At 43.2% G+C, this 27,961-nt stretch overlaps 1 protein-coding gene across 1 annotated transcript in view; it reads left to right on the forward strand.

Moving 5' to 3' along the window:
• The first annotated feature begins 605 nt into the window (after nucleotides 1-605).
• Nucleotides 606-27,961, forward strand: part of tns3.2 (tensin 3, tandem duplicate 2) — a 38,909-nt gene continuing 11,553 nt past the window's right edge. The window contains exons 1-15 of the mRNA XM_070908283.1: nucleotides 606-755; nucleotides 1,281-1,331; nucleotides 1,418-1,540; nucleotides 1,623-1,687; nucleotides 3,615-3,698; nucleotides 3,961-4,073; nucleotides 4,342-4,402; nucleotides 4,489-4,564; nucleotides 4,919-5,048; nucleotides 5,298-5,363; nucleotides 7,254-7,358; nucleotides 11,012-11,947; nucleotides 18,728-18,858; nucleotides 19,971-20,079; nucleotides 20,166-20,234. Coding sequence (XP_070764384.1) covers nucleotides 606-755; nucleotides 1,281-1,331; nucleotides 1,418-1,540; nucleotides 1,623-1,687; nucleotides 3,615-3,698; nucleotides 3,961-4,073; nucleotides 4,342-4,402; nucleotides 4,489-4,564; nucleotides 4,919-5,048; nucleotides 5,298-5,363; nucleotides 7,254-7,358; nucleotides 11,012-11,947; nucleotides 18,728-18,858; nucleotides 19,971-20,079; nucleotides 20,166-20,234 — 2,269 coding nt within the window. The remainder of the gene's footprint in view (nucleotides 756-1,280; nucleotides 1,332-1,417; nucleotides 1,541-1,622; nucleotides 1,688-3,614; nucleotides 3,699-3,960; nucleotides 4,074-4,341; nucleotides 4,403-4,488; nucleotides 4,565-4,918; nucleotides 5,049-5,297; nucleotides 5,364-7,253; nucleotides 7,359-11,011; nucleotides 11,948-18,727; nucleotides 18,859-19,970; nucleotides 20,080-20,165; nucleotides 20,235-27,961) is intronic.

Genomic DNA, 27,961 nt, shown 5'->3' on the forward strand with positions numbered 1-27,961 from the left:
TCCTTTTGGACAAAAAAGTCCGACAGAGGAACCTTCTAATTCTCAGGTCATGATTTTCTCTCCCTGTCAGAATCTGTGTTTCAGTTTTATGGGTTTGTGTTGATGAGTAATGAAGTTAAGAACATACATGCACACACACACACACACACAGATGATATCAACTCTCAATGAAAGAAATAAAAACCAACAGCTCAGGACCACAGAAGGGCAGCCTGTTAGGAAACGCCTCTGTGTGTTTGTGCAGCATCATTCCTCTGTGACTCATCATCACCTCTCCTCCAGTCACAAGCTCAGTGAGGGGTTCCAGTGACTAAGCCCGTGGTTGAGTTCCTCATGTATTTGGCCTTGACCCCACTTTGTTTTAGCACCACATCCTGTAAAAGGATTTGAGGATTAAAAAGTCTGACCAGATTTGAACTCACATATCTGCGTGGGGATTTGCCTCACTTGGAGTTCCAGCTGACACGGCAGAAGTTCAGATAAACGCCCTGCAAACATCTGCTGACCTGCAGCGAAAATTCTCACTTCCCTAAGTTTTCCATGACTTTCATTCTGACACCATGCATTTCGCTTCCTGCAGGGCGCCCATGTGACCGAGATCAGTCATGGAGGAGCCGCAGCGAATCGATCTGACCTACATCACTGAGCGCATCATCACCATTTTCTGCCCTCCTGAATGTCCTGACGAGATCTACCTGCAAAACCTGCACGAGATCATTCTCATGCTGCAGTCCAAACACGGACGCAACTACATGGTGAGATGAGAGGAACAGACGAAGAAGAAGTACTCAGAAGTTAAAGTAACAGAAATAATAATAATAATAATATCAGAACAATATATATTGTATAGTTGGATTATAATTATTGATGTACATTAAATGTACGTACTGACTTTGATATTGCAGCAGGTGAAGGTGGGACTAATTTCAACCACTTTATATACTGCTGGGTAGTTTTATCTATAATCATACATCAGAATTTATTTTGTATTAATAATCTGAATCGACAAAGTAGCTAGTAACTAAAGCTTTAGAATAACTGTAGTGGAGTAAAAAGCATAAAGTAGCATAAGTGAAACTACTCAAATAAAGTAGAAGTACCTCAAAATTGCACTTGAGTAAATGTACTTAGTTATTTTAGTTTTAAATAAATTATTTTAATTAAATCAATAGAAAGTCTCATTAAGAATAATGAATACAGTTGAAAATGTAACTTTAAGATTGCTGATACTTTTACAATATTCCTTAAACGATATAAAAATGCTTCCTTCCCTTCTTCAGCTCGTCAACCTCTCACAGGAGAGTGACACTCTCACCCGAACGAACCACAAGGTAACGACGACGCTTCAAAGTACCAGCTCGGGAGGTTAAATATCGCAGTGTGATGTGTGTAACAGCATGTGTGGTTTGTCTGTCAGGTTTTGGACACAGGTTGGGTGGATCTCTTGGCTCCCGGCCTGGATCAGATCTTCAGTGTGTGTGCAGCGATGGAGAACTGGCTGCAAACACATTCGAAGCGTGTCCTGGTGTTACACTGCAGGGTAACCGTCGCTGATTCCTCCGCACACATTGACATGTTCCTTAAAAGTGTATTCATCCCGAGTCTGTGGTTGTCCTCCACAGGGGGGTAAAGGCCGGCTCGGAGTTCTGCTGGCTTCTTACATCCACTTCAGCAACATGTCATCCAGGTAACACTGACGCCACGTGAATTTACTCAAATGGTGAAGAAGAGGGGTGACGGATGTAAAGAAGCATTTAGACGTCAGCTTTATTACGTCCATCCAGCATTTGGTCCAGACATGTCAACAGCTACTGGCCACATTGCAATTCAATTTGGCATCCTCCGTTTTGTTCCATCGAACAATGAACATTTCAACATTTAGAAGACTAGACGGCTTTAAATGTATTTAATTAATGACTTATTGAAGAGTCTTTCTCTTCGTGTACTCATAATCATTGTTATTCCACGTTAGAGATTTCATTGAAGTAAAAGGGAACTGTGGCTGTAAAGTAATGACACGGTATTGACATTTACCGTTGGACGTGTTTGCAGATCAAAGAGCACTGACAGAACAATAGACCGAGTGAACAGAGGCTGATCTACTGTAAGTCTCCAGCAGGCAAAGAGCAGGACGGCTGATTGAAGAGACTTTCAACTAGAATGTTTGATTTGATTTTCGGGCAGGGATCCTGTTGGACACCAGTGGATGTATTTACTCTTAATTTACCTGTACACCAGAGTCTGGTCATTTCAAGGCTATTTTAAAGCAAACATTACATTTCTCTCATTAACATTTGCGCTTTCTGTCTCTCTATCCTCTATATATGGTCGAGATGTGAGCTATTAAAAGCACATCCTCATTTATGTCTAATAATGGGATGAAGGGAAAGGTCAGTTCCAGGCAAATCACTGTCTCCTGAAAATGCAGAAAAGAGGAAGTTCAGGTTGACTTCTACACTGTTGGCGTGCATGTGTGTCTGAACAGCTGACTCACTGCTGAGAAATATCTGATTGTGACCATTGTCCCTCTGAGAATGAGTGCAGGAATGCAAAGGTGTGTGAATGAGTGTAAATCTGACATTCACCCAAATTACAAAAGAAAACCATATTTACTTACTTACCTCTGGTGGTATCTAGTCACGCAGATAGTTTTGTTTTATTGTTTTCTGTCTCTGTCTCTGAGATTTCTGCCGTCATCCCAACACAGTGGAAACAAATGGAATTTTGTCAGCGGTGAATTTAAAAATGCCAAAAGCAGCATCTTCTTGAAGAAACAATGTCCTTGTTACTCTGAATAATCCACAGATCACACTGTCAAGTTTTCATGGGGGACTATTTATTCAGTAGAAAGTAGTTTGGGACCCTGATTCTGGAACGACACATTGCTGTTGAATATTTCTAACTCCTTAAAGGGGAAATCCACCAGTTTTAAACATCAGAGTCTTTTTACAGGCGCTACTGCATATGTGAAAAGTTGTATAAAGCCTTTTGTGGCTCCAGAGGGAGCAGTGGGGTGTCTGTTAAAAAGTGATGAAGACAGAAGTTTGAAATGTAAGAGATCTGGAGGTGTGGAGTTAGAAAGAAGAGGGCTTACCACACCTCTGCTTGAGGCTACATTTGCCGCTACTAGCGTGACACACAAGAAACTCAGCCTGAACTGTCAGACGTTGAGTTGCATTGTGGGTAATGTAGGCTCCAGGTTTTGACAAGGAAGAAGGACGCATGGAATAAAATAAAAATGAGTATAGTATTAGTATTTACAATAGAATTCTGTGGTTGAGAAAACAATTTCACCACAAGGTCCATGTAGTAGCTGTTCTGGAGCTTTCAATCACATTACTTTCCATCTTCATCACCAGATGTACTTTCCCCAGCTGTCATGTAATTGTAGATGTTTTTTCTGAGCTCTTTAAGGACTGAGTTTCTAGCTGCTAGTCAGGACTTTCTTCTGAGGAAACAATATTGCATTTACTTCCATAGTAATGGAGGCAGAAATCTCAGCGATGGGTAGATACCACTTCAGGTAAAATCATGAAATGCTGTATTTTGTAATTTAGGCGAACTGCAGAACTGCGTTAAATGCGTCATCATCTGAATATATGCCTCTCTCTCAGTGCAGACCTTTCTCTCGACCACTTTGCCATGAGGAGGTTCTACAATGACAAACTTTACGCTCTGATGACCCCCTCGCAGAAACGGTAAGAACAGGGGTGGATGGAGCAGAATCACTGCAGGTCAAAGGTCAACTCTGCTTCAGTTCTTCGCCTCTGATCTTTGAATATAGACCGAAGGATCTGCTGTGACTGTTGACCTGCAAGGTCACTAATCACCTGATTTATCCTCTTGTGAAATAGGTACCACAATAAAGCTACAGTAAGGTTGTGAAACTCAATAAAAGTCACAACCACGCTTCTATCCAGTCATAAAGTTATTTAAGATAAATTTCTCTGTGCTCTCCAGCTACGTGTGGATGCTGGGCAACGTGTTAAAAGGAGGACTGAGGATGTGTCCCTCGCCGTCTTTCCTCCTCTGTGTAGTTCTTCACGGTATTCCCAAAATAAGACCAGACGGAGGTAAGCAGCAGATGTCTGACCTGAATTAGAGGAAGCTAAGTAGATAAATAGCAGTAGCTGTCCATTGCAGAAGCCCTCTACGTGTCATCTCTAGTATTCTTCTTTTCATCTTCGTTAGGAAGAAGACAGAAAGAAAGCTTATAATTTAAAGTCCTTACGTCTGACTCAAGTCAAAGTCCACAGCTCTGCTACACTGACATGCTTCTTGAACAATTTCTTTCTCGAATGAATACTACCTTTCCTGACGAAACTCTTCCTCTTCCTGTAGGATGTTGTCTCTTCCTCAGAGTCTACCAGAGTCTACAAGCCGTTTGCACATCAGCAGTCTAGTAAGAAATCCCATAATAATCTCGAAACGTGGCAGGATGTTTCAGAATAGAACACATATGGTAATGTGTGTTTATGTCCATCTCAGCCATGTTAATGCAGCCCAGACAGACCGGCTCTACTTTGTGCTCCAGCCAGCTCAGCTGCTCGCGGGGGACATCATGGTGAGTGGTAATCAGGTTACTACTGCAGTGTATGGCACAAAATGTGAATTATTTATTACTGGGACCCTGTGGGGGGGGGGACCATTAGAAGCTAACCTTGCCACAACGCTATTTTACTTGTCTTTTTGTGAATGTTTAGATATTTTACTAATTTATTTATTTGGGAAACTGAATCTTCCTGAACTGAAAAGCCCTCAGTTTCTTCCCCTTTGTTCATTTTTTGTTTTCTGTGTGTTTATAATGTTTTTGGTAACACTTTATTTTACGGATCTGTAATTTCCAAATAATTTCCTAATATTTTAGGCTTCCTGGAGAAAACTAGCTGACCTGATGTTTCTGTCTGATTGATTTTAGGTGGTTTGTTATGACAAAAACAGCCGGTCAGCCAGCCGCCAGGTCGTCTTCCGTCTCCAGTTTCATACGGGCCTCGTACGCGGACACACCCTCACTTTCTCCAAGGCGGACCTCGACTGTGCCAGTGAAGGTATTTAGAACCTGCTGCTATCACTGCCAACTGTTGTTTCAGTTACTATCACGCTCTACTCTGCTGCAGTATCAATTTTAATCTGTGACTGATAAATCCTTCACCCCCTCCAATGTAAATATAACCTACCTGAACTAACCTTGGACCCCTTATCAGCTGTGCTGGAGTGCAGGTGTGAAGTACGTGGAAATATGTCCAGTGTGCCAAGCAAAGGCTCCAGCTGTCTGATGGTTTTGGTTAATATTCCAGATCCGCGGTTCCCGGAGGACGGAAAAGTGGAGCTGTTGCTTTCTGACAGCCCTGAAAAGATTACAGGTAGACTTTCTTGTTTCGCAATTTATTAATCTTTTTGTTTATTTGAAGTGAAGCTCAGAGTTACATAAACATAGGGTAACCATTAAACATTACTACAGTGGACTGGATAAAAAAAACAGAGAATACATTTGCAGGTGAAAATGGGAGTCAGGTGTTTTTCAGCTTTGATCCAGGATCCAAAGTATACTGGTTCAAGGTTTCATACTTCTTTTGTTATTCAGTGGAAAGAAGATTCAGAGTCTGCAGCTGTGCGGCTCTGTACTCACTACACAGCGCTGTTCTGAGCTAAATGCTGGTATTTAGTTATAAACCAAAGTGCTGGATTGAAAATTTGACCTCATGATGGCGCTAGAGGAAAAGTCAGGGGATCACTAAAGTCAATATGATTCATCCTCTGAGGACGATGATTGTCTGTACAAAATGTCGTGGCAATCCATCCAACAGATGTTGAGATATTTCAGTCTGGATCAAAAACAGCGACATCGCCTTCTCTGGAGCCGCACAGCTGGCACGGCTATACAACATATTTGTGAATAACTTACAAAGATGGATGGTAGGCAGTTGTCAGTATTTAAGCTACTCCGTGTAGGGTTCAAGTGGTTCTGTCAGACCCCTCCTACCTCCCGTGGATCCAGCCCAGGGATGCTGAGATCAGACTGCACCCAGTTTCATCAGGATTATTTCATTTTCACAAACTAAAATAGGAATCTTTAATTTCCAATCAACAATTCTGTAGATTTTTACTGGGACATTGACATCTTGATATTTCGGCGTAGAGAATCAAAACGATTTGCATATCTAGACACCATTAGGAATAAGTAAAACACTAGAGTTACTTTTTTTAAATTTAAGTGAACTGAACCTTTAAAGCCCACAGTACCCTGAAAAAATACAAGTGAAAACGATGATTTCCAAAAGTTTTGAATTTAATTCACCTAAAAGAAATCCTCTCAGTTGGCTTGTGGCCTCTTAAAACAAAGAAATGTCTACTTGTGGCCCTCGTCACCTGTTCAGAAGAAATATATGTTTGCTTGTTTTTTATAAACAAGTCCTGAAGAAGTGAAATGATTCAGTAAAGTCAAAGAAAAAAGTAAAGATAAGAAGAAATTGGATAAAACATGTTTTGCTTCGGTCTTCTGTTAATCATCTTGCGGTCCCTAACATTTTCCCGTGACTCCATGTGGGGTTTGAGAACCACAACTCTACCTGATGTATACAAACACCTGGACTCCCAGACACACACACACACCCACACGTGCACAACCAACACTCGTGCACACGGACACAATATTCAGGCTGAAGTGCTGCTGATGAACAAAGACTGCACCGAGCTTCATTGTGTCTCCTAATTCAAGCAGAAGAGACAGAAATGACTCAGGCTGCAGCATTACATCTGCACCACACACACACACACACACACACGCACACACACTACTCATGAATGAAAAACATACTCATCAAGTTCATCGAACAGTCACCCAGGTGGGGGCAGTGTTGGGCACCAGGAGGAGGGCGTAACAGCCAAACTGGCCCTCAGCGTGCACAATCACACTCCTCGCCTCTCAACAGGAAGTAATATGAGGGGTTATCTCACACACACATCTGACAGGAATTCAGACTGCAGATACTGTACACACACACACACACACACACACACACACACACAGGCAGGGCACACAAACACACACATTCACACGGACACAGACAGTCAACTACAAATGGAAGCAAATCCAAAAGTTCTTAAATCAAATTTAAATGAGATCTGGAACCAGCTGGTGTTGTTGTGTGTGTGTGTGTGTGTGTGTGTGTGTGTGTGTTGCTGTTGTTTAACTGACTCCTGACCAGTGCTGCCTCTTTGTCTGCTGGTCTGTTTGTCATTTCCATGTGCAGGCAGAGAGCTGTGGCACAACGGACGCTGTGTGACGGTGGACTATGACACCTTGGACCCTTTGGTTAGACGAGACTCGTATCAAGACACGTCTTCTCCTGAAGCAGGTGAGACGCATTTTCATGGTTTTAATCAGGAATTCACCCCTTTTTCATACTTCTGTTTCTCTTTCTTTCACTTTCCTTTCCTGTTGTTTTGAATTCCTGTGGTGTCTCTGACTCAATTATTAGACAGGATTTAACAGGAAAGCAATATATTTGAAGACACAACACATTATGGGACATAAATCAACTCCAACATAATGGTGACCTTTAGCTGTCTGTGTTTCTCAGGAAAACTAGAATGCTGGTCCAGGGCTGCTTAGGTCTGACTTTTAAAGGACCAAATCAATATTTTACTTCCTTTACAACAAAATGATGTTGCTGCTGGCAATTTTCCAATGTCTGCTGTTTACTTTAAGATATTTTAATGTATTTTTTCTGCCTTCTCAGACAGCAGTTGGTTTCTATTCACTTTTGCTTGATATAAAAATCTGCAGTCTGCATCAACAAGTCTGTGTTATGGTTTTGTCAAAGTTTGCATTTTGTTGTGTGAGATTGCAACAATAATTCAGTTTACTTACATGTGATTTTCACATTTCATAACTTGTCTATTGAAAGACACTTTACTGTGCATGTGCAGGTAAATACATGTAGCTGAAAGCTCTGGAAGGATTGTTTTTATAACTCTATAATTCAGGCGTCTAGAAGATTAAAAAATCATTTTTGGTAAGACGAAGGAAGGATTGACTTTATCTGGAGGGGATTTAAAGACCGGAACGAATATAAAAAGCCAGGCGACTTTATCTGCGCACTTAATACCACATCAAAAAGCAAGAGAACTACTGAATTTGAATATGGGTCAAAACGTTGAAACACAACTGGGATCTTAAGGAGCCATAACAACTTTAAAAGATGGTTTGTTAAAGTTGTGTGTTTTCTGCCCCCAAGAGGCTAAGAAAATCAATGAATGTATCTCTGGCTGCTCTTCAGACGTTACGTCCCTCTGTGGGTGCAGATCCAGTCTCAGAACAGGTCTGTTTGGACTCCAGCCTTCGCTGTGGTCCGTGCTGTGGGTGATTGTCTGGTCATCAGTGTGACAGCTTACAACTGTTGTGGTCACAAAGGCCTCTTTCACGTTCCTGGGAATGGGTGTGACGACAATCATCTGGACAGCAGCCAGACCAGACCCGTGTATTTGGAGGCGGCTGTTTCAAACAGTTTCCATTCAGTTAGAATAACCTTTCACACACAGAAAAACACCAACACAAAAACACACTTCCAGACAGCTGAAACAATCACGTAAACCGGCGGTTGAGGGTTCAGTTCCAACTGTTTTAATGCCGTTGCTAAATCTGCTCCACCAGCCGTGTAATTTAGATAGACGAGCAGTGGGGGAGAAATGCGGCAAAGTGGCATGTAAACGCACATATACACAAACACTCACATGAATGCAAACGCACACGGCCATTACGTTTAAGCGCCAGCACACACGCATGCACATGAGCATAATGAGGGTGCCAGCCAGTTAGCAGCGCAGCCAGTCTCAAGAATGTTGTTTTCAACCACAGGTGGTTCTACTTTACCCTCCCAGCCCACTCACACCCCCCCCCTCCACCCGACCGCTACTCCTATCACTCCATCTCCCCATCTTCTTTTACCATCTCCTTTTCTTCTCTTCCCCTTTATCTTCTCCCCTTTTCTAGCTGTGCGTGTTGCTTTCAGGTTCAAGTTGCAGGTTGCAATTTGTCCAATATGTCCCCATCCCCCTTCTGCACACAAGTCTCTCCAGAGCCCGCCCCCATGTTTACATTCCCCTCACCATATTTGGCCAACTCAAGGTCCTTGTGCTTTGTGTTTTTTCACTTAAAAGTGCATTATGTGTGTTGCACAAACTGGTCCACCTGTGTGCGTGTAAATGTGATGCAGTCTAGTGAATGATCCACCATTCAGTTTCCTTCCACTGTTTTTCCCTTTACACATAAAAATGCATGAGCGCACACTCTCTGCACAGCATTACCTACCTGTGTCAGCCGGGACAGGATGCAGGGGGAGGACGGGGGGGGGGGGGGGCTGATTTCGTAGTGACGGTGAAGGCGGGGATTCATAGTGCAGGGACGGAGCAGGCGAGGAAGAAGTGACATGAGAGAGGAGAGAGAGAGAGAGAGAGAGAGTGGGAGGGGGGGACACCGGGGGGCTGTTAGCACCTTAAGAGAAAGAATGTTCTTTGCTTGTCTTCCTGTGGCAGCCTGAGAGGCAGAGAGGACGACAGCAGAGGGAAGAGAGACTTCAGCTAGGCTTGGTTTGAATCTTTTAAGCCTCCCCTTTTTCTTTCTAACTGTCCCCTCATCCTTTTCATTCTGTCCTCGTCCCTGCCCCTCTTTCCCTTCAGCTTCATCTGTTTCTCTTTTCCTTTTTCTCTGACTCCGAGGCTTCAGCAAGCATTTCCATCCTGTTTCTAGTCTGCAGAGGGAACAGTGAAAGTTTGCTGCTGACTGCCGGTGAAGTAAGCTGCTTTTTGATGCTAGTTTGGTGGTGTGTGTCTTTTTATTGACGGGATGAAGCTCTACTCATTCTTAAGTTCTGACGTTACTAGTAGTAGTGGTTTGTGAATGTTCTACTCTGTGCATCTGTGTGTGTGAGAGACCTTACAGACCAGCTGTGAGGTTTTTACCGTGCATGCCTGGTATTTGAGTTTTATTGCCTCTCTGGACTGAAGAGGCTGTGCTCCTGCAGCTCTGGTATGCACTGTATGTATTGTTGCAGTCACTGTACGAGGCAGTCTTATCTCATCAAAACATAACAACCTTTATCATTTGAAGTTATAAAAGGTTACTGTCTGGTCTGTTTTAGGGCTATAACTAATGCTAATTTTCATCAATCGATTAATTGTATGACCTACAAAATGTCTGAAAATAGAAAAAAGTCCCAAATCCAAAAATATTCAGTTTAATGTCCTATATGACAAAAAAGCAGCACAAGAGCATGTTTAGCATTTTTGCTTGACTTAAACAATCAATCAGTTATCAAAATAGTTGCAGATTAATTTTCTCTTGATCGACTAATTGATTTATTGATTAACTGTTTCGGTTCTAGTATGTTTACAACTCGCTGTGAGACTTAGAGATATGCTCTCTTGTTGCTACAGACAGTTAAAGTATAACAAACTGTGTGTGTGTGTGTGTGTGTGTAATCAGCTCTATCTGACCTCAGGTAGATGTCTGTGACAGACACGTCATTTAGGTGACACACACACATCCACACATATGCATCCGCCAGTCCACACAAAGGGGCTCTGTGTTATCTACATGGAGTGTGTCTGGAGTGATGGCTGTGGTCCAACAGGTGGTGTGTGTGTGTGTGTGTGTGTGTCACAGTGAGTCATATACAGTAGTGGTGCAGGTATGGAGTCTATAGCAAGGTTGTATTTTCTTTCTTCTACAGTCTAACTTTGATGTATTCTCTAAAATCTGTCTGAACAGTGTCCTCTGTGCAGCTGCCGTAATCCAGATTAGAGACGAGTTCATAAAAAATGTTGATTATGAAATACTTGCAGCACATTTTTCAGTATTCACATAATTTAAGTTTGCATTATGTGGTCGAAGATGTTCCCCTCACTTCTGATGCTGAACCTTTTTACCTTTGCTTCAATAGATCACATTTGCGTCTGTTTTCACTCTTCTGTCAACACATAGACTTATACAGTGATCTTGTCTTCACAGCTCCACCTCACATCCTGGACCCTGGAAATGGCAGTTTGTATGGCAGAGTGAGGAAGAGGAGTAGCGAGGAAGGAGCTTCGTTCCCCCTGACCACCAGCAGCCCCAGCTGCAGTGACCGAGCTCCATCTGCCAGCAGTGATTCAGGCCTGTCTGTCGCCTCACAGGGCCGGACCGGAGCCAGACAGAGGAGGGGGGCTGCACAGGACAAGTGTACCCTGGCAGGGAGGCTGGTCTCTGGGGTGGACTTTGAGATTGCTCAGCCTCTTCTGGAGGTCATGACTGAGTTTGCTGCCGGTGGAGGGGAGGGGGAGATGACTGGAGATGAGTCTGGATTGGGACACACTATTAATGGAGAGGCTTCATCCAGCGAGAGGGAAACTGACATATTAGATGACGAGGATGAAGCAGCTCCCGCTTCAGACATGCCGAGCTCAAGCAGTATCTGCTCCCTCTCCTCTGAGAACCTGCCCGAAACTCAAACCGACTACTCCACGCACTCCTGGGTTCGGCAGCAGCAGATAGTTGATGCCGTCACTGAAGCCTACCTTGAAGTTGACGGGGAGGAGAGGTTGAACAGGATGAGAAAAAATAGGCCGCCACCTCTGGTTGTCCCTGACACTCCACCTCGAGGAACCAGCAGCAGGGAAGCAGCGCAGAGAGTGCTGGTGGACGAGGAGGGCACACACAGCGTCAGGCAAAACACCGCCGTTACACACAGCATACAGTCCGTCAGCACTACACACACTCCGTCTTGCCAAGAAGAGGAGTTGGAGTCGTTAACCACAGACATTGATGAGTCCATAGAGCAGTTGAACCAGCTGATTTTGGATTTGGACCCCACCTTTGTTCCTGTTCCTACCCGCTGTGCCCCCCTGTCCCGCTCCACCTCCCTCCACACCAATGGCCTCAGCAACAAGGGAAATACCCATCGGTCAGGTAAGACCAATTAAAATACATGAAAAAGGAAGCATCTCACCGTAGAATAGATCAAATAGTCTGGAAGGAAAAACAGTTTAAACAGTCAGTGTTCTAGTTTAGGCTTGTTAGCAGCATGGCTCTAAGGATGGCTGTGTTCCACCACTTTGGTCTGGACTGAAATATCTCAACAAGTACTGGATGGATTGCAATTACATTTTATTTAGACATTCATGGTCCTCAGAGGAGGAAGCCTGCAGACTTTGGTGATACCCTGACTTTTCCTCTAGCGCCACCAGGAGGTTGACATCTGTGGTTTTGAGCCAAATTTCTCAACAGCTATTGGATGGATTGCCATGAAATGCTACGTGCATGATGCGATACTTTGGCTGATCACCAAATACCTGCGAAACTAATGTCGCTCCCATCAGCCTCAGCTGTGCTTTGTGCAGAGCGTACGGTGCACAGCTGGGAGGTTCTGTCAACGTAGAGGCGACACAGTTGCTTAGACATCTCACAACTTTGTCTGTTTCTGGTGCCACTTTGTTCTGTGTACGTATCTGTTGTCCTCAGCTACTTTATCCTGTATGAGAAGCTTCTCCTTCAGTGCATTATTGCAGCCATCTTCTGAAGGCAGCAGGACATGTGTTGATACATCTGCAGCCTCTGATTGGAGAAGTGTTGCGCTTCACCATTACACATGTGTTTGCCTTAAATGCAAATGACTCCAGGCTGCTACAAAGACCGTTATAACGCCGTATTCTCGTCCGACTGCCTGATTAAAACGGGATTATTCAGTGCTGAGAGCTCCACAAACAAAATTCCATTGATCGGCATTGTACTGGGCAGCAGATGTTTAACAGGCTGATATTACAAAACCTCAGCACTTGAAGCCAACATCTTCTGCATTGCTAAATACTGCCGTGTTTAAAAATGTATGTATTTTGGGTAAACTGAACCTTTACTTTGGCTAATTATAACTGCACACTACCTTCACACAGTTCTACACAAAACAGTCCACTGTTAAATTAAGACTGGCCGAAATGCCACACTAAAGAAAATACACGTGTGCCACCAAGCTGGCTGGCAGATGAAGTTCGTAGGTTGGACTTGTTATATTGTGGAGCTCAGCTCAGCCTGCACACACAGAGCAGCATTTATAAACCAGACTGAAGGACTGAAGCGCTGCCTGATTGTGGAAATCTCCACCTGAGAGAGAGGAATACATCTGCACTTGTTACAGAAGGTGTGTTTGTTAGTGTTTGCTGAAAGGGTGGAAGCATTTGGTTAAACAGGTAGTGAGTATTCCTGCAATGTAAGCAAAGTGAAATCACCACCGCTGGTCTCTACACAATGATGTGTTTACCCTCCAATCTGTCGTATTTTGAGTGGAAATATACAGAGCTGGAAGAAAAGGTTACATAAGTAAAGCATGTGCAAAGACACTCTCACCACAGTGAAACTCAGGATGAGGTCATGCCATCAAAACTTAATCCACTGACAGAAATACAGAGCCTGCAGTTTTGCAAGCAGCTGAATGGGATTAAATTAGTTACTTCTTATCAGCAAAGATCCAGTCAAGGATGTTAGACACTGTGAAACGCTTTTCTCATCAGCCCATACAGTGCATCCGGAAAGTATTCACAGCGCTTCACTTTTTCCACATTTTGTTATGTTGCAGCCTTATACCAAAATGGATTAAATTCATTTTTTTCCTCAAAATTCTACACACAACACCCCATAATGACAACGTGAAAAAAGTTTATTTGAGATTTTTGCAAATTTATTAAAAATAAAAAACCTGAGAAATCACATGTACATAAGTATTCACAGCCTTTGCTCAATACTTTGTTGATGCACCTTTGGCAGCAATTACAGCCTCAAGTCTTTTTGAATATGATGCCACAAGCTTGGCACACCTATCTTTGGGCAGTTTCACCCATTCCTCTTTGCAGCACCTCTCAAGCTCCATCAGGTTGGATGGGAAGCGTCGGTGCACAGCCATTTTCAGATCTCTCCAGAGAAGTTCAATCGGATTCAAGTCTGGGCTCTGGCTGGGCCACTCAAGGACATTCACAGAGTTGTCCTGAAGCCACTCCTTTGATATCTTGGCTGTGTGCTTAGGGTCGTTGTCCTGCTGAAAGATAAACCGTCGCCCCAGTCTGAGGTCAAGAGCGCTCTGGAGCAGGTTTTCATCCAGGATGTCTCTGTACTTTGCTGCATTCATCTTTCCCTCTATCCTGACTAGTCTCCCAGTTCCTGCCGCTGAAAAACATCCCCACAGCATGATGCTGCCACCACCATGCTTCACTGTAGGGATGGTATTGGCCTGGTGATGAGCGGTGCCTGGTTTCCTCCAAACGTGACGCCTGGCATTCACACCAAAGAGTTCAATCTTTGTCTCATCAGACCAGAGAATTTTGTTTCTCATGGTCTGAGAGTCCTTCAGGTGCCTTTTGGCAAACTCCAGGCGGGCTGCTATGTGCCTTTTACTAAGGAGTGGCTTCCGTCTGGCCACTCTACCATACAGGCCTGATTGGTGGATTGCTGCAGAGATGGTTGTCCTTCTGGAAGGTTCTCCTCTCTCCACAGAGGAACTCTGGAGCTCTGACAGAGTGACCATCGGGTTCTTGGTCACCTCCCTGACTAAGGCCCTTCTCCCCCGATTACTCAGTTTAGATGGCCGGCCAGCTCTAGGAAGAGTCCTGGTGGTTCCGAACTTCTTCCACTTATGGATGATGGAGGCCACTGTGCTCACTGGGACCTTCAAAGCAGCAGAAACTTTTCTGTAACCTTCCCCAGATTTGTGCCTCGAGACAATCCTGTCTCGGAGGTCTACAGACAATTCCTTTGACTTCATGCTTGGTTTGTGCTCTGACATGCACTGTCAACTGTGGGACCTTATATAGACAGGTGTGTGCCTTTCCAAATCATGTCCAATCAACTGAATTTACCACAGGTGGACTCCAATTAAGCTGCAGAAACATCTCAAGGATGATCAGTGGAAACAGGATGCACCTGAGCTCAATTTTGAGCTTCATGGCAAAGGCTGTGAATACTTATGTACATGTGATTTCTTAGTTTTTTATTTTTAATAAATTTGCAAAAATTTCAAAAAAACTTTTTTCACATTGTCATTATGGGGTGTTGTGTGTAGAATTTTGAGGAAAAAAATTAATTTAATCCATTTTGGAATAAGGGTGTAACATAACAAAATGTGGAAAAAGTGAAGCGCTGTGAATACTTTCCGGATGCACTGTAACAGGAAAGAGCTCAAAGCTTCAGCAGATTTAGATCTAGAATCCACTTTGTAACTTCTGATTAAATATTAACAGAATAGTTCAAATCCTGATCAAGAAAAGGACGTTTTAAAAGTTAAAGAGGCTTCGTTCAAGTGTCTGTGTCTGTGGGGCAGATTAACGCACAGGAGAGTGAGCAGGGGCCCAGATTGCCAAAAAATGTGTGTCCCGTATCTGATGATGCAATGAGGGAAACGCCCCCAGTCAGTACTTTAACACAAGTCCATTTTAAATGTATCCCAAACTCTGCAGCCAAGAAGTAATGTGTGTGCTCTCTCGGACGTCCTCTCCACCGACAGCAGCACTCACAGGGAGCAGACTGGACTATAACTTTCATAGCTCAGGAAATTAACCTCTTGGCCGAGTTATCATTCGCATATTAAACCTTTCCGCCTTTTCTAATGGTAGATCTTCAGAATGATACAGGCCCTCTTATCTGCAACCTGTCCATCTGCCCGGAGGCTTCTGGATCACCGTGAACTGAAAACATCACGGATGTCAAACAAAGTTCAGTTGTGATAAAGGTTGAAGACTATCAGAAGTTCAGCCTACGAGCAGTTTACAGTTTACACCTCAACATTAAGATAGCCGCGCCCTGTTTGAGTTTCTCCAACACTGTCTTCAACACGCCCGCATGGAATAAACTCAGACATCTGATCTCACGCAGGCTACAATACCATCAGATGCAATTCATATCTATTGTCATTATTTCTAACAGTTCACTCATTCAGCTACAGTGCCGGTTGTAACAACTACTTAGGCCAGCAGAGACACTGACTTCAGGGTTCATTAGTGAGTTCGCTGGCTTATGAGTTCTTCACTATATTCATGATTCTCTTGCTCACTCGTGACGTGTGACTGACTTTACAGTTATTCTGCTGGTAGCTTGTTTCAGTTTCAGCCGGTTAAGGTGGTGGTTCTTTGTGGTTCTTTGTGGTTCTTTGTGGTTGGTGCGTCCGTGCTCTGGGAGCAGGTGTGCTGAAATTGGGAAATGTTTGGTGACATTTTGCCTCCGTTCACAATGGCCACTGTATCATTGCAAATGAGTCCCATTGATGTCATGCACTCACATACTAAACACACAGTCACACTTTATGTTTCTGTGGTTCAGCTTGTTTTGAACATTTCACTTCTCTCACAATGAGCTGACAGACGAGTGTGTGAGGGGACGTGAGAGAAATGTGTCACTCACAAGCGGTCTGGGTCAAATTTTGTTCCGGGTCCAGATTAAATTGTATTTCAGTCCAGATCCGGACCGGAGACCTCGTGTTGAGCATGTGGGATCTACTGTATCTGACTTGTGTAGTGGTGGGAGAGTAAAGGGATGTTTTGGGTCGTGGAGTGGATGGATGGCAGAGAAAGCTTATTTATATTCATAAATAGTATATCAATTCTATCTGTTTTAGGCTTTATGTAAACTTACTGTAAGTTCTGGCTTAAATACAGTGCATTTTACATTATTTGAGGATGAGTAGAACCTGCAGAGGCGGTGACTTTAGCCTCAACTTTGACACCAATGAATCACTCTGACTTTAGCCTTTTGACAGCTTATGACAGATTTACTCCCTCTCATATCCACCGGGACGAGACCAGGAGGAAGAGGCACATTTCAGCTGTGACCTTCATCCCTGATTCATTTTCTGTTTGAGGACGGCGGGTCATAGGTGTACGAGTGATGTCATCACTTCCCAGCTCTGTGCATACAGAGCAGCTGTTCCATCAAAGCTAACCTCGGAGTGGCCCGATGGTTCATGTGGGAACTCCCGGCGGTCGAGGGCTGATGAGAGCGGCCACGACAGCTCCTGAATCACGCCTGTCAGGGTCTCTGCTGTGGTTATCGTTGACCCGCGGTCATGTGCCACGCAGGGTTACGTTACTGCTGACATTTAACCTCCGACCCTGTGTTTTTGTACGCCGTCAGGTCAATGAGAGGTCTTGCGGCTCTTCTCCTGATCATGGAGGGTGAGCAGAGGAAATGGAGGATGTGTTTGTACGCATGTAGGTCAGCAAGTTTGTCAGGGGGCTGATATCTCCCAAGGGCATATTTGAAGCAGTAACATGAATGTTTCACTGCTCACTCAATGTGTGTGTGTGTGTGTGTGTGTGTGTGTGTGTAGAGGTGTCTGTTTGTAACGTGTGTTTTTCAAGGCGATGTTTTGAGGCAGGAATTTGTAAGCGATCAGGAATGCTTTTGAAGTTTGACACAACACTTTGCTCTCGAGTGTGTTTGCATCATGCCCTCCTTCTCCCTCTCATAATGTTGGAGTCGCAGTCTTCAAAAGAGAATACCCCCCCCCCCCACTCACAAATACAGTGGGGTATCAAGTGATACTCGACACTGTAAAAACCTCCGTGGAAGCACCCTCAGCAGGCCCTCTGGTGTAGCAGAGTAACTGGATTAGTTTCAGTTGGACTAGCTCGGCCTTTCATGTGATTTTGAGATGATGGATGTTCACAATGAACACTGAGCTCACAATGTTCCACACTGCTGTTTATACTTGATATGCACAATTGAGTGTGGCCCCATATATGGTGAATCTCTATCATGACACACACGTCAGACTTTGGTTTCTGTGTGTTTCTGGTGTTTCTATAGGTTGGTGGTTCACCGACAAGCTTTACCGCGTTTTCCCTTTGCTGTAGAGAGTTTTACACGTTTTTCAACGTTTCTTCCTCGATAACCTCACAGTTCACTCATGGTACAAGTAAATAAGCTAGTGAGGTAGCCAGCTGACACCTTTGTCTGGGTCCCTCTGTAGTGGTCCCACAAGAGTTTCCCACTTAACACCCAATTTTAGCTCGAACACGCCCCCTTCACATATTCAAAGAATGCATTAAAACCACCAGAATACTCAGTTGTCAGAGCTGTACCTACTGAACCGGAACATTATGTGACAGAGAGAATGAAAGTAGTATTAGTGTACTTCTACACTGTACACGAATACTACTGCTAGTACTATCTCTTAGCAAATTGATTTCTGTTTTGTTTGAAAGGCTGGCCTTGTGTGATGTATTAAGCTAAAATAAGTCGATAGAGCTCTTTCCCGTCAACGTGTTGATTTTACGAATCTGTTTTCTAAAACTGAAACGTGTGGCAGTCTGAAAAGAGACGGCTGATTGTTCCACCATCTGGTCACAGTGAAGTCTGGCTTAGTCACACAGGCCCTGATGATAGGAGCTCTGCGCTGCAGATAAACATACTGATAGACGCTTTTGTCAGAGACAAACACGCTAAACATGCGCCATTGTCATCACCTTTTGTTGCCAAGTTGGCATCTGGTCATAACAAAGTGTCAATACCATTTAATGTTATGTTTTTCTTAAAAGAATAGACATAACTGTTTATGGATATTTCATTTCATAGAGGAACACATGACTAGGTTTGATTCTTTGGTTGATTATATTTCAGATTATGATCTGTCTGACTGTCTGGTTCTCCTTTTCTGCCTCCCACGCTCCTCCCCTCCCTCACCCCTCTCCTTATCTCTCTGTTCCTGATCAGGCTGGAGGCAGCAGATGCAAGTCAGTGATGTGACAGACTACGTTGGTCTCCATAGTCCAGGATGGAGAGGGGGTGGTGCTCAAAGCTTCAGAGGCTCCCCAGTCTACAATCCCTCCATCTCACCGTCTCAGGTAAACACAGTTTCCCGGTTCTCCTCACCTGACGGCCCCTTTGACTGCTGGTAGTTGAACTTCACCCATAATACGCTGTAACCACAAAAAGCTGTTTAAATCATTCATTTGGACATAAACACTTCTCCAAATGAGTGTTAATGTTGCTCCCCAACTGCTGGACTGGACTGCAGATACTTAAACTCTGAAAAATAATGATTAAAAAATGATTTGAATAACTAAAATCAAAGGTCATGGATCCTAAAGCTAAAATATTATATTACAATTACTGAAAGTCCACTAAAGGTAAGATGAGTAAAAGTCCAGGAAGCAGAAGGAGTCGTAAAGGACAAGTTATACACTTATTTGCTGAGAATTAGAAGTCGGTAAATATGAAGCTACTGCCAGAATCTGCTAACTTAGCTTAGCACAAAGACTGGAAGCAGGGGGAAACAGCTAGCCTGGCTCTGTCTGAATGTAACATCATCTGCCTACCAGCACCTCTAAAACTCACTCATTAACATGCTGCATTTCATTTAACTAAACTGCACAAAACTGAAGAGTAAAAAAGTCAAAGTACATGTAATGCTCATTCTTCATAGTGTTTCTATGTCATGTAACAACGGAACGTCCTCATTTCAGATGTGTAGCTTTATGTGTAAACGTGTTGAAAGATATATATTTGATGGTTGTAACGTTGATTATTAATGTTTTCTTTCTAATATTATCATTTTTGTGATTTGTGAGTTGTGATCATAATTTCAGCAAGTAATGCAACGTTGTTGTACATCGTTTCCTCGTCCATCACTTGTATTGCATTTCAAACTGTTGGCCGACTTTGAGTCTTTGAGTGTTTTTTTCTTCTTTTCTTCTTTTCTTTTTTTCTTAAAGAGTTGAGGTTTCTGCTCTTGCACTCATTCTTATGGCTGGGTGGCATGAATGGCCCGACTGTTTACACCAAAACACAGACTGTAGCCACACACAGATCACAAGACTGATGTCTGCTGGTGTGTGTGTGTGTGTGTGTGTGTGTGTGTGGACTTGTTACCCCATAAGACTTCATGTTATTACTTATCCCCTCATTTCTTTTCTTACTTTTTTTAAATCCATTCTTCTTCCTTTTTTTTTTTAAGCATGGGCATCTCTACAAAACCAACAGCGTGGACTATCGGGGACATACATTTAGCTCTGACATCGTCCCTCCTACTCCGGCCTTCCCAGTGTCTCCTCCAACACCGTATGGTAAGACATGATGTCAAAACGGACATTACTGGATGTGGACATGTCTGCATTTTTAGATCTTATCAGTGTCTGTCTTCTCTTCCCAGTGAAACATTTCTCCGAGTTCTCCCAGCTCAGGACGGCCGGGCAGAGGGACCAACACAGCTGGACTCAAGGTACACTTTCCCAAGAGTGTGTGTGACCAAATATATATATATATATATATATATATATATGTGAGTGTGTGTGACTGGCAAGAGCACTGAAGTTTGAACCCAAACACTGCTGAATGCTGCCGGACAGAGTTGAAGAGCTGGCTGGAATGTCCTCCTGGCATAATTTACCAAAAACACACACACATACACACACCTGGCCTGTACTGTGTTGCTATTGGCTGGATATGAGGGCATGGCTCTGTTTTTGGTAAGTCGTGCCTGGCTAGAGGCAGACAGATGGCTTGTTTCTGAACTTTTGTGTTCATTAGTTTTCGGCTCGGGGTAAAAAGCGGCTGCAGGAGTCGATAGTGGGACTGGGATATCCTTCCAGGCTCATGCAGGACAGCTGATACTGGATGTTTGCTAATAATAGTTGACGGTAACAGAGGAAGAGACCACTGCTGGCAGGATGTCCACTCACGTCCTGTCCTGGGAGGGGACAGGAGGAGAGGGGAGGGTCTTTTGTTGCTGGGACATCCTGCCTGAAGAGATATGTACCACACAGCTGCAGAAGGAATCTACTGTAGTATCTTTCAGTGGCTGTGTCTCATATCTGGTCGGAGTGGCTGTCATGTTCCCGTCGTAGTTACAGCAACTATTTGTGCTTTTGTGCTGAAGAAACAAAGACAACATGTGATGTGTCAATGTGAATCACATTCATGAGAAGTGGAAATTTACTGATAAAGAAAACGAAAGTACACCAGAACTGATAAATGTGCTCACATTGATACTCAGCTCTCTTTTAACTACCAAACACCTGCTGTAGGCTCGAAAGTTGGCTGAACAAAGTTTGTTCCTTGTTGGTTCAAGATGAACAGCAGCTGCGTTCAGTTTGAATTCATGTCTGTTAGCATGGATCCAATGTTGACAAGATTTCACAACCAAAAAAACAAAATATATATAAAAACTCATTAAACAACGTATGCAGCATTAAATACTTTAAATGACATAAAATACCATCGTCCATCTGTGTGCAGTCATCATTACGCTGAGGTGTGTCTAAATGTTGACGGTATGTTTTTTAAACAGTATGTGAGTGTGGCGACGTACTGGCTACTCGTAGTTTCAGTGGTCATATGGAGGCAATGAGTAATGAGCAAATTTATCCTACGAAAACTTCACTTTTGCAGCAATTTACCTGATTGTTTGTCAACTAGATACACGATGTGCTGTACCATAACACACTGGATTCATATTATAACGGCCAAAGTGCAGTCTTCTACAATATAATTCAAATGCAGCCGAGAGTGACTGAGGCGAAGGCAACAACTGAAGTTGAGGCTTACGACTGATGGTGTGCGCGAGCCTGTCCACACAAGAAAAACCACAAAACTACCTACTGTGTGTTTACTTTGACCTGATCTTGTGGTTGTGAGAATGATGACTGTCTGGAAGTAAAAAGTCTTGTGGAGGAAGTCAAAGTGGATGGTTGGGCTAAACCGGAGAACACTGATCAGATCAGAAAACGCTCATATGAATCACTTTTTGGAACCGTCATACTGGTCATTTTTCGTCGTATGGGTTGTTTTGGAAGGCGTTGACAGCCAACCTATTGTGTCATTTAGGTATAAGGACTGACTACAAACCATTAACCATGAAGATGTCTGATGATTCAGTTCAGTCTTTATTTTCTTGCACAATAACACAAAATAGCAATAAAAACAATAACTTATAGTAAAGTAGAGAAACAGACCGGGACAGTATTGCACTACAACAGTGCTGGTAACTACAGAGGCTGCATTTTACTGCTCGTACTAAAAAGCTTTGTTTGAATCTATTGCACCAAAGCTCGAGTCCTTTATTTGAGGCGTGTTTTTTAATCAATTAACTTTAAATTTAATGGCAAGAATGTCAATATCAAATGACTTTATTATCAGTTCGCATTTACGAGTTGCACCCATCGTACATAGTTTTCATTGTGACCTCAGCATATTGATGACCCAAGCCACAGTAATGTTTGTGATGGCATTTTGCTCTGTGTTGTTGCAGACAGCTCAGCTCATTCTTTTTAAGGGCAGGTTGGCCTGTTTAATGTAAACATGTTTGTCAGAGCCGAGTGGTGGCAGGACGGAGAAGGAGCTGATGAAAGAGTCATTATCACTTGTTTACAGAAAAACACCTGATTCTTTTTCTGCGCTGGATGGACAGAAGAATTAACAAAGGGCACACAATATCTGTAGCTCACTGCCATTTTGCGGGGCAGACAAGAGTTTCCTGTTTCCCACGTTAAAGGCAGAAGATAGTCTGGGAAACAATTTGCTATGTCGGAAAAGTCCGATTCCCCATTTTTAATTATTTTCATTTCATGTTTAGAGTCATTACTGTAATCACAGTTTGACCTGAGGCTACTGTAATGTGGAGAGTGATTACTGAGGGCAGCAGCACACAACTCCAAATCAACAGCGGTGCACTCAGAGTTCCCACTGTGTTATCACCAGGATAATCACACTGGGAACGCTGGGGTCCTGGTATGTTGTGTGTGCTGGTTTTTGCGTGAGATCCTATTAGAGTCAACAGAAACAGAAGGAAAGTGATCCAGTGAGGTATTGATTTGGCGATTTGAGGTCAAAGACGTCCTGACATCGAGGGTAAAAACTCACAGGTCTAGATTTAAACTGGGTTACATTTGGCGGAAAAGTGACATTAGTTTATTGACTTCAAAATTACAGGACGAAACATACTTTCCCAGACTGGCTTCACATTTTGGAAAATACTTTGTTGGTGAGAGTTATATTGTTATATATAAGAAGATTGATATGACTGCCTTGTCTGTGTGTGAAGTCCATATAGAGATAGACAAAGGTTAACGTTAGCCTAGCCTAGCTTAGCATAAAGACTGGAAGCAGGTGGAAACAGCTAGACTGGCAGATTGCGGGCTACAACCTTATTAGCAAGGTTTAGAGGCGTTAACTATTTCCTCCTGCTTCCACTCGTCATGCCATGCTAAGCTAACCACATCCTGGCTCTTGCTCTGTAATTAGCATACAGACGTGAGAGCGGTATCGATCTTCTCATCTAACACTCGACAGGAAAGCTAATAATTACAAAACAATATGCTTATTTCCAACATTTTCAAAACTATGCAAACTAAGTCTTAGTGAGACTTTCTGGTCTCTGCCCATAAATGGAGAATTAAAGCAGCGTTCACTTGAGGTCCACTTCAAGATTTGAGTTACGCTCAAACAAGATTTTACATATAAGCATGGTTTCAAAAGCATTTCAAGACCCATATTTCAATGTAAAGCAGGTTCTAACTACACTTTTCAACCAAATATATCCCAGTTAGACCTGTAGACGGACTTTCCCCTGCAAAATCACCAAATCAGTGCTTACAGGGATTAAATAACCACAGATATGTCACACGCACTGACTGTTTTGGGGCTGTTGGATGACAAACATGACATTTGAGGGCACCTCTAGGTCATTGTGGTTTTCACCTAATCTATTTGGTTTAGGACTTCATGAACCTAAAAGGTCAAAGAAATCAGTGAAAAGCAGTGAAATCCTTCAACCAAAGACAGAAAAAATGAAATCAAGAAAATTATATATAATATTTTACAAGGTTTTCAGCTCATGGCAACAGAGTGATGACATTCTTCACATCTTTTCCATACTGTAAGTCTTTGATACAGACAGTCACAGTATTTTGCCGTGCATCAACCCAAAGATGAACTCTGCTGCTGTCTCTGTCCTCGTGTACTTTCATTTCCTTGTGAGGGCGAAGCGCAGCTCTAAAATGTTACGTAATAACATTTCCTTTGTGTACTTGCGGTCAAATCAAAATAAACAGTGATATATTCAGAAGTCCTCATCCAGCGGAAGCAGGCTTCAGTCAAAGGAATGTAGAGGTTGTTATGGGCTTCAGTCTAGCAGAGGCAGATGGTCCGTTCAGACAAACACTTGACTGTCTGAACCTCAGGGGTCGAAGGTCAGGAGAAAGTACGGAGTGGACCGAGAGGGCAAAGAAACCTCTCCTTCAGATGACTGGATTTATTGTCAGTGATGAATGAAATGATGAAGTTTTCAAGTGCTGTTGTTGATCCTGAGCAGGTTTTGTGCAGAGAGATGTTTCACGACAGATCACATAAAGAATAACCAATATTCACGTCCAAAGACATGTAGATAACATAACATTTAGTTTTCAGCCTTGAGCCAAAGGTTGGCAGCATCTTCCTCTGTAATTACAACACTTAAAGGCACAATTAGTTTATCCAAATGTAAACAAAATGAGTGAAAGCTGCTGTGGCTGTGAAATTGATTTGCGGGTCTTTGTTTAATACTGATCCTGTTAAAGGTTTGTTTGCATCAGTCATTCTAAAAAACATGTATTTTCAAGAAGACAGTTTCATTATGTTATAAGTGAATTTATTTATAGAGTATACATTTAAAAACAACAAATGTGCCGAGAGATGATAAATACGTGAAAATAATAATATTAAGCACTTGGCATTTAAACTCATGAATGAACATCACAAATCGACTGAGTCAATGTTCTAATGATCTAAACGTACACAAAAATATATGATTAGACTGTAGCTGCTGTAAAACTGACTGACAGCAGCTCCTTTTAAAGTTCGGACAGAGCCAGGCTAGCTGTTTCTTACTGCTTGCAGTCTTTATGCTAAGCTACGCTAACCAGCTCCTATCTCCAGCTTCACACTGAACAGACAGACAGTGATATCAAACTCTTGACATGAAAGTGGATAAACATATTCCCCTAAATGTCAAACTATTCCTTTGATACAGAGACTAACAACTAACTGTAAGTTATTACCTTTGTTTACATTCTGTAGTTTCGTGAACGAAGGACTTTAAACTGATAAGTGAGCGTCACAGACGGACAGAGCCGATGTCCATTCCAGCTCGTTTCCTCTGACATGGAGGTTAAAATAAGGCACGCAGCACATGCTTCCACTGAAACAAAAGTAAACTCAACACAATTCAATCAAGAGCTTTAAGTTGTAATTTATGACGTGCTAAGATTAGACACATGGCAGGAGACACGGCCAGTGTGTGTCTGCATGCCTTTGTCTCTGTGTTTGTGCCGAGCAGATGGTGGGAGTGGACACACATGCCCTGACAGAGAGGCCATAGAAACCCCCAGATCAACCCCCCCCCGACCGCTAACCACCACCTCCTCTCTCTGGTCCATAAAAGGCCTCATGTGACCTCTGACCCCACTGGAATCCATTCTGATTGGGGGAAAGTGCTCGCAGTGGCCCAGCAGGAACAATGCTCAGTGGTCAGTGAGAGGAAGAGGAGGGAGGGTGTGTAGACATGCATGGATGGGAGGGGGCACAAATTCTCTACCCCTTGTCCCTCCCTCCATACAAACCCAGAAGTCGAGCGGTGTCACAACAAGCCAGGAACAAACGGGGAGCTTATTTTTCCATCTGGGGGACGAAAGGAATTGGGCATGGCGGCGAAACGATCCAGCCCCTGAAAAAAAAAAGAAAAGAAAAAAAAAAAGCCGAGTCGGGCTCAGATTGCTTTTCAGCAGACTGAAGTGAAAGAGAGAGGAGGAGATTCTGGTTTCATTCACAGTGGGAGGAAGAACATACCAGAGAGAGATAGAGAGCAGGAAGGTGAAGGAGTGATCCTAAAGTTTGGCGTAGACAGGAAACCGGCACATAACGGGATACTTCAGAGAGTGTCACATCATGACTGCGTCTCTCGGTATGTACGTGCATGCACGTGTGTCAGAAACAGTGTGTGTGATTGAATGAGTTTGTGAACTCTAACACCTTTTTTCCTCCTTGTATTCTTTACTCTTTCTCCTCCTCTCACCCGGCGTTTTCCTCTCTGCTCTTGTTTATACTGCGTTATCTCTGCCTCCGTCCCTCCTGGGAATTTTAAGGAGGGCACGCATGCACAGAAACACTTCGCCTCTCTCCTCCAGGCCGCTGGTATTTGCAGACAGCTTCTGGAATTTCAGATGCCTTTTCTCTTTTCCAAACAGACCCCCCTCCAAACCCCATCGCCCTGTCTTTTTGTGCATGAAAAGGCTTTTTTGTTTTTGTTGATCTAACGTTCTGAACAGCAGCATCTGCAGCCCCTCTGACATCTCACACTTGGTGGGATGATGAGATGGTTTGTTCCACTGCTGCGTTCATGATCTCATCCTGTTAAAGGCTATTTTCGCCTCCATCGTGCAGTCATGGAAGTCTGATGTATTGGTGGTTAACCGAGGGAGGCCGTTTTCCCCCTTTTTTCTGCACTACTGACCTGAGCTGAACCGAAAAGTCTTTGAAGATTGGAGTTTTTGTTGGGGTGCTTATTGCTCCCAGAGATGTCATACACCATAAAACTACATCTTGCTGAGCCACAAGTTAACTAGAGTCAAACTTTTGCAGTAGTTTCATACAAAAAGAACTTTGGAAGTCCAGCACATATTTTCCACGTGTTGAAACTGGAATAATTAAGAACAGCAACAAACAAACTGGATTTGAGCTCGATGTCACTCATATTATGTTCTCAGCCTTATACTTAAATAAACCATATAAAAGACACGACACAACAAGAGCAGAAACAGTTAGTCGAGTAATTACTCGATTGACTCTTGGACAGAAGAACCTGGAAATAACTAATAATAGGTCAAATAGACACAGTGTTCAATTCATTTTCAATTATTAATTCCAATTAATTGTCTTTTAGTGCAAAAATCTAAAGTGTGTCTATAGCCAAGCGTACAAATCACAAATCAACTATTGTGACCAAACACTTCTGGATTAATCAATAAAATAACTGGCAGATTAATCGATAATGAAACACATGCAGCCAAACACAACGGGAATGTTTGGACATTGTTGAAAACAGGTTGAAGACATTAGCTGCCACATGTGAGTTTGAAAAAAGAATTGGAAATGTCCTTGGGGACAAAGTTATTGACGAGCGCTGTTCTGAGACACTGTACAGACGTCTGCTGTGTGAGAAACATTGGCTTTGACGGGACTGCAGGAAATCAAGGGCAAAGAGGCAGAAAATTCAAGCCACAAGGACGGAAAATGTTGACAACACAGTGGACAGACGGCCAGTTCAGGGTGCAGAGACCAAACTGGAGAGAAACTGGATTTTGTTCCTCAGAGCATTAATCAACAAGTGGTCTGCGGCGTCACGAGCCCAGCCTGTGAGATGTAGCAGAACATCAGTGCTCCTACATGTAGTGATGTAATGGTGTCTGGTATATCTACACGACTGTATACAACAACATGTCAGGACACGTGCAACTGCAGGAAATCTACATGCAACATCGCAGCACAAGGCCGGCCTTGGAGCAGTTAAATGAACCTTTTTCCAAGAGGATTTAAGAACTATCTATTTAATATTTAATGATTTTGTTGACTTACAACAACTTCTGCAGCTACTTTGATCTCAACATGCTCGAAGCCATTTTTCTGTCACTACATGGGTTTAGCTACAATAAGTTCAGTAGTTAGCTAGCTGTCGACATTGTTAATCCGCCTATCAAGCTCTGATTGGTCAACTGTTTCTCCAACTGGCTGAAGTGGCCGTCGGTGGGCACAACACCAGACCCAAGTGAACTTCTGAATAAATCAGGGACGTGGGTGTTGATTCAGAGGTCTGGAACCAGGCTAGCACCGAACTCTTTGGCTTTTCTTTTGCTGCGCTAACAAAGTGGTCTTACTGAAAGGAACGGCTGAGTTTCAGGTCTGAACGCAGCCGAACAA

This window comes from Enoplosus armatus, chromosome 7 (assembly GCF_043641665.1).
Source record: "Enoplosus armatus isolate fEnoArm2 chromosome 7, fEnoArm2.hap1, whole genome shotgun sequence".
Lineage (NCBI taxonomy): Eukaryota > Metazoa > Chordata > Actinopteri > Centrarchiformes > Enoplosidae > Enoplosus > Enoplosus armatus.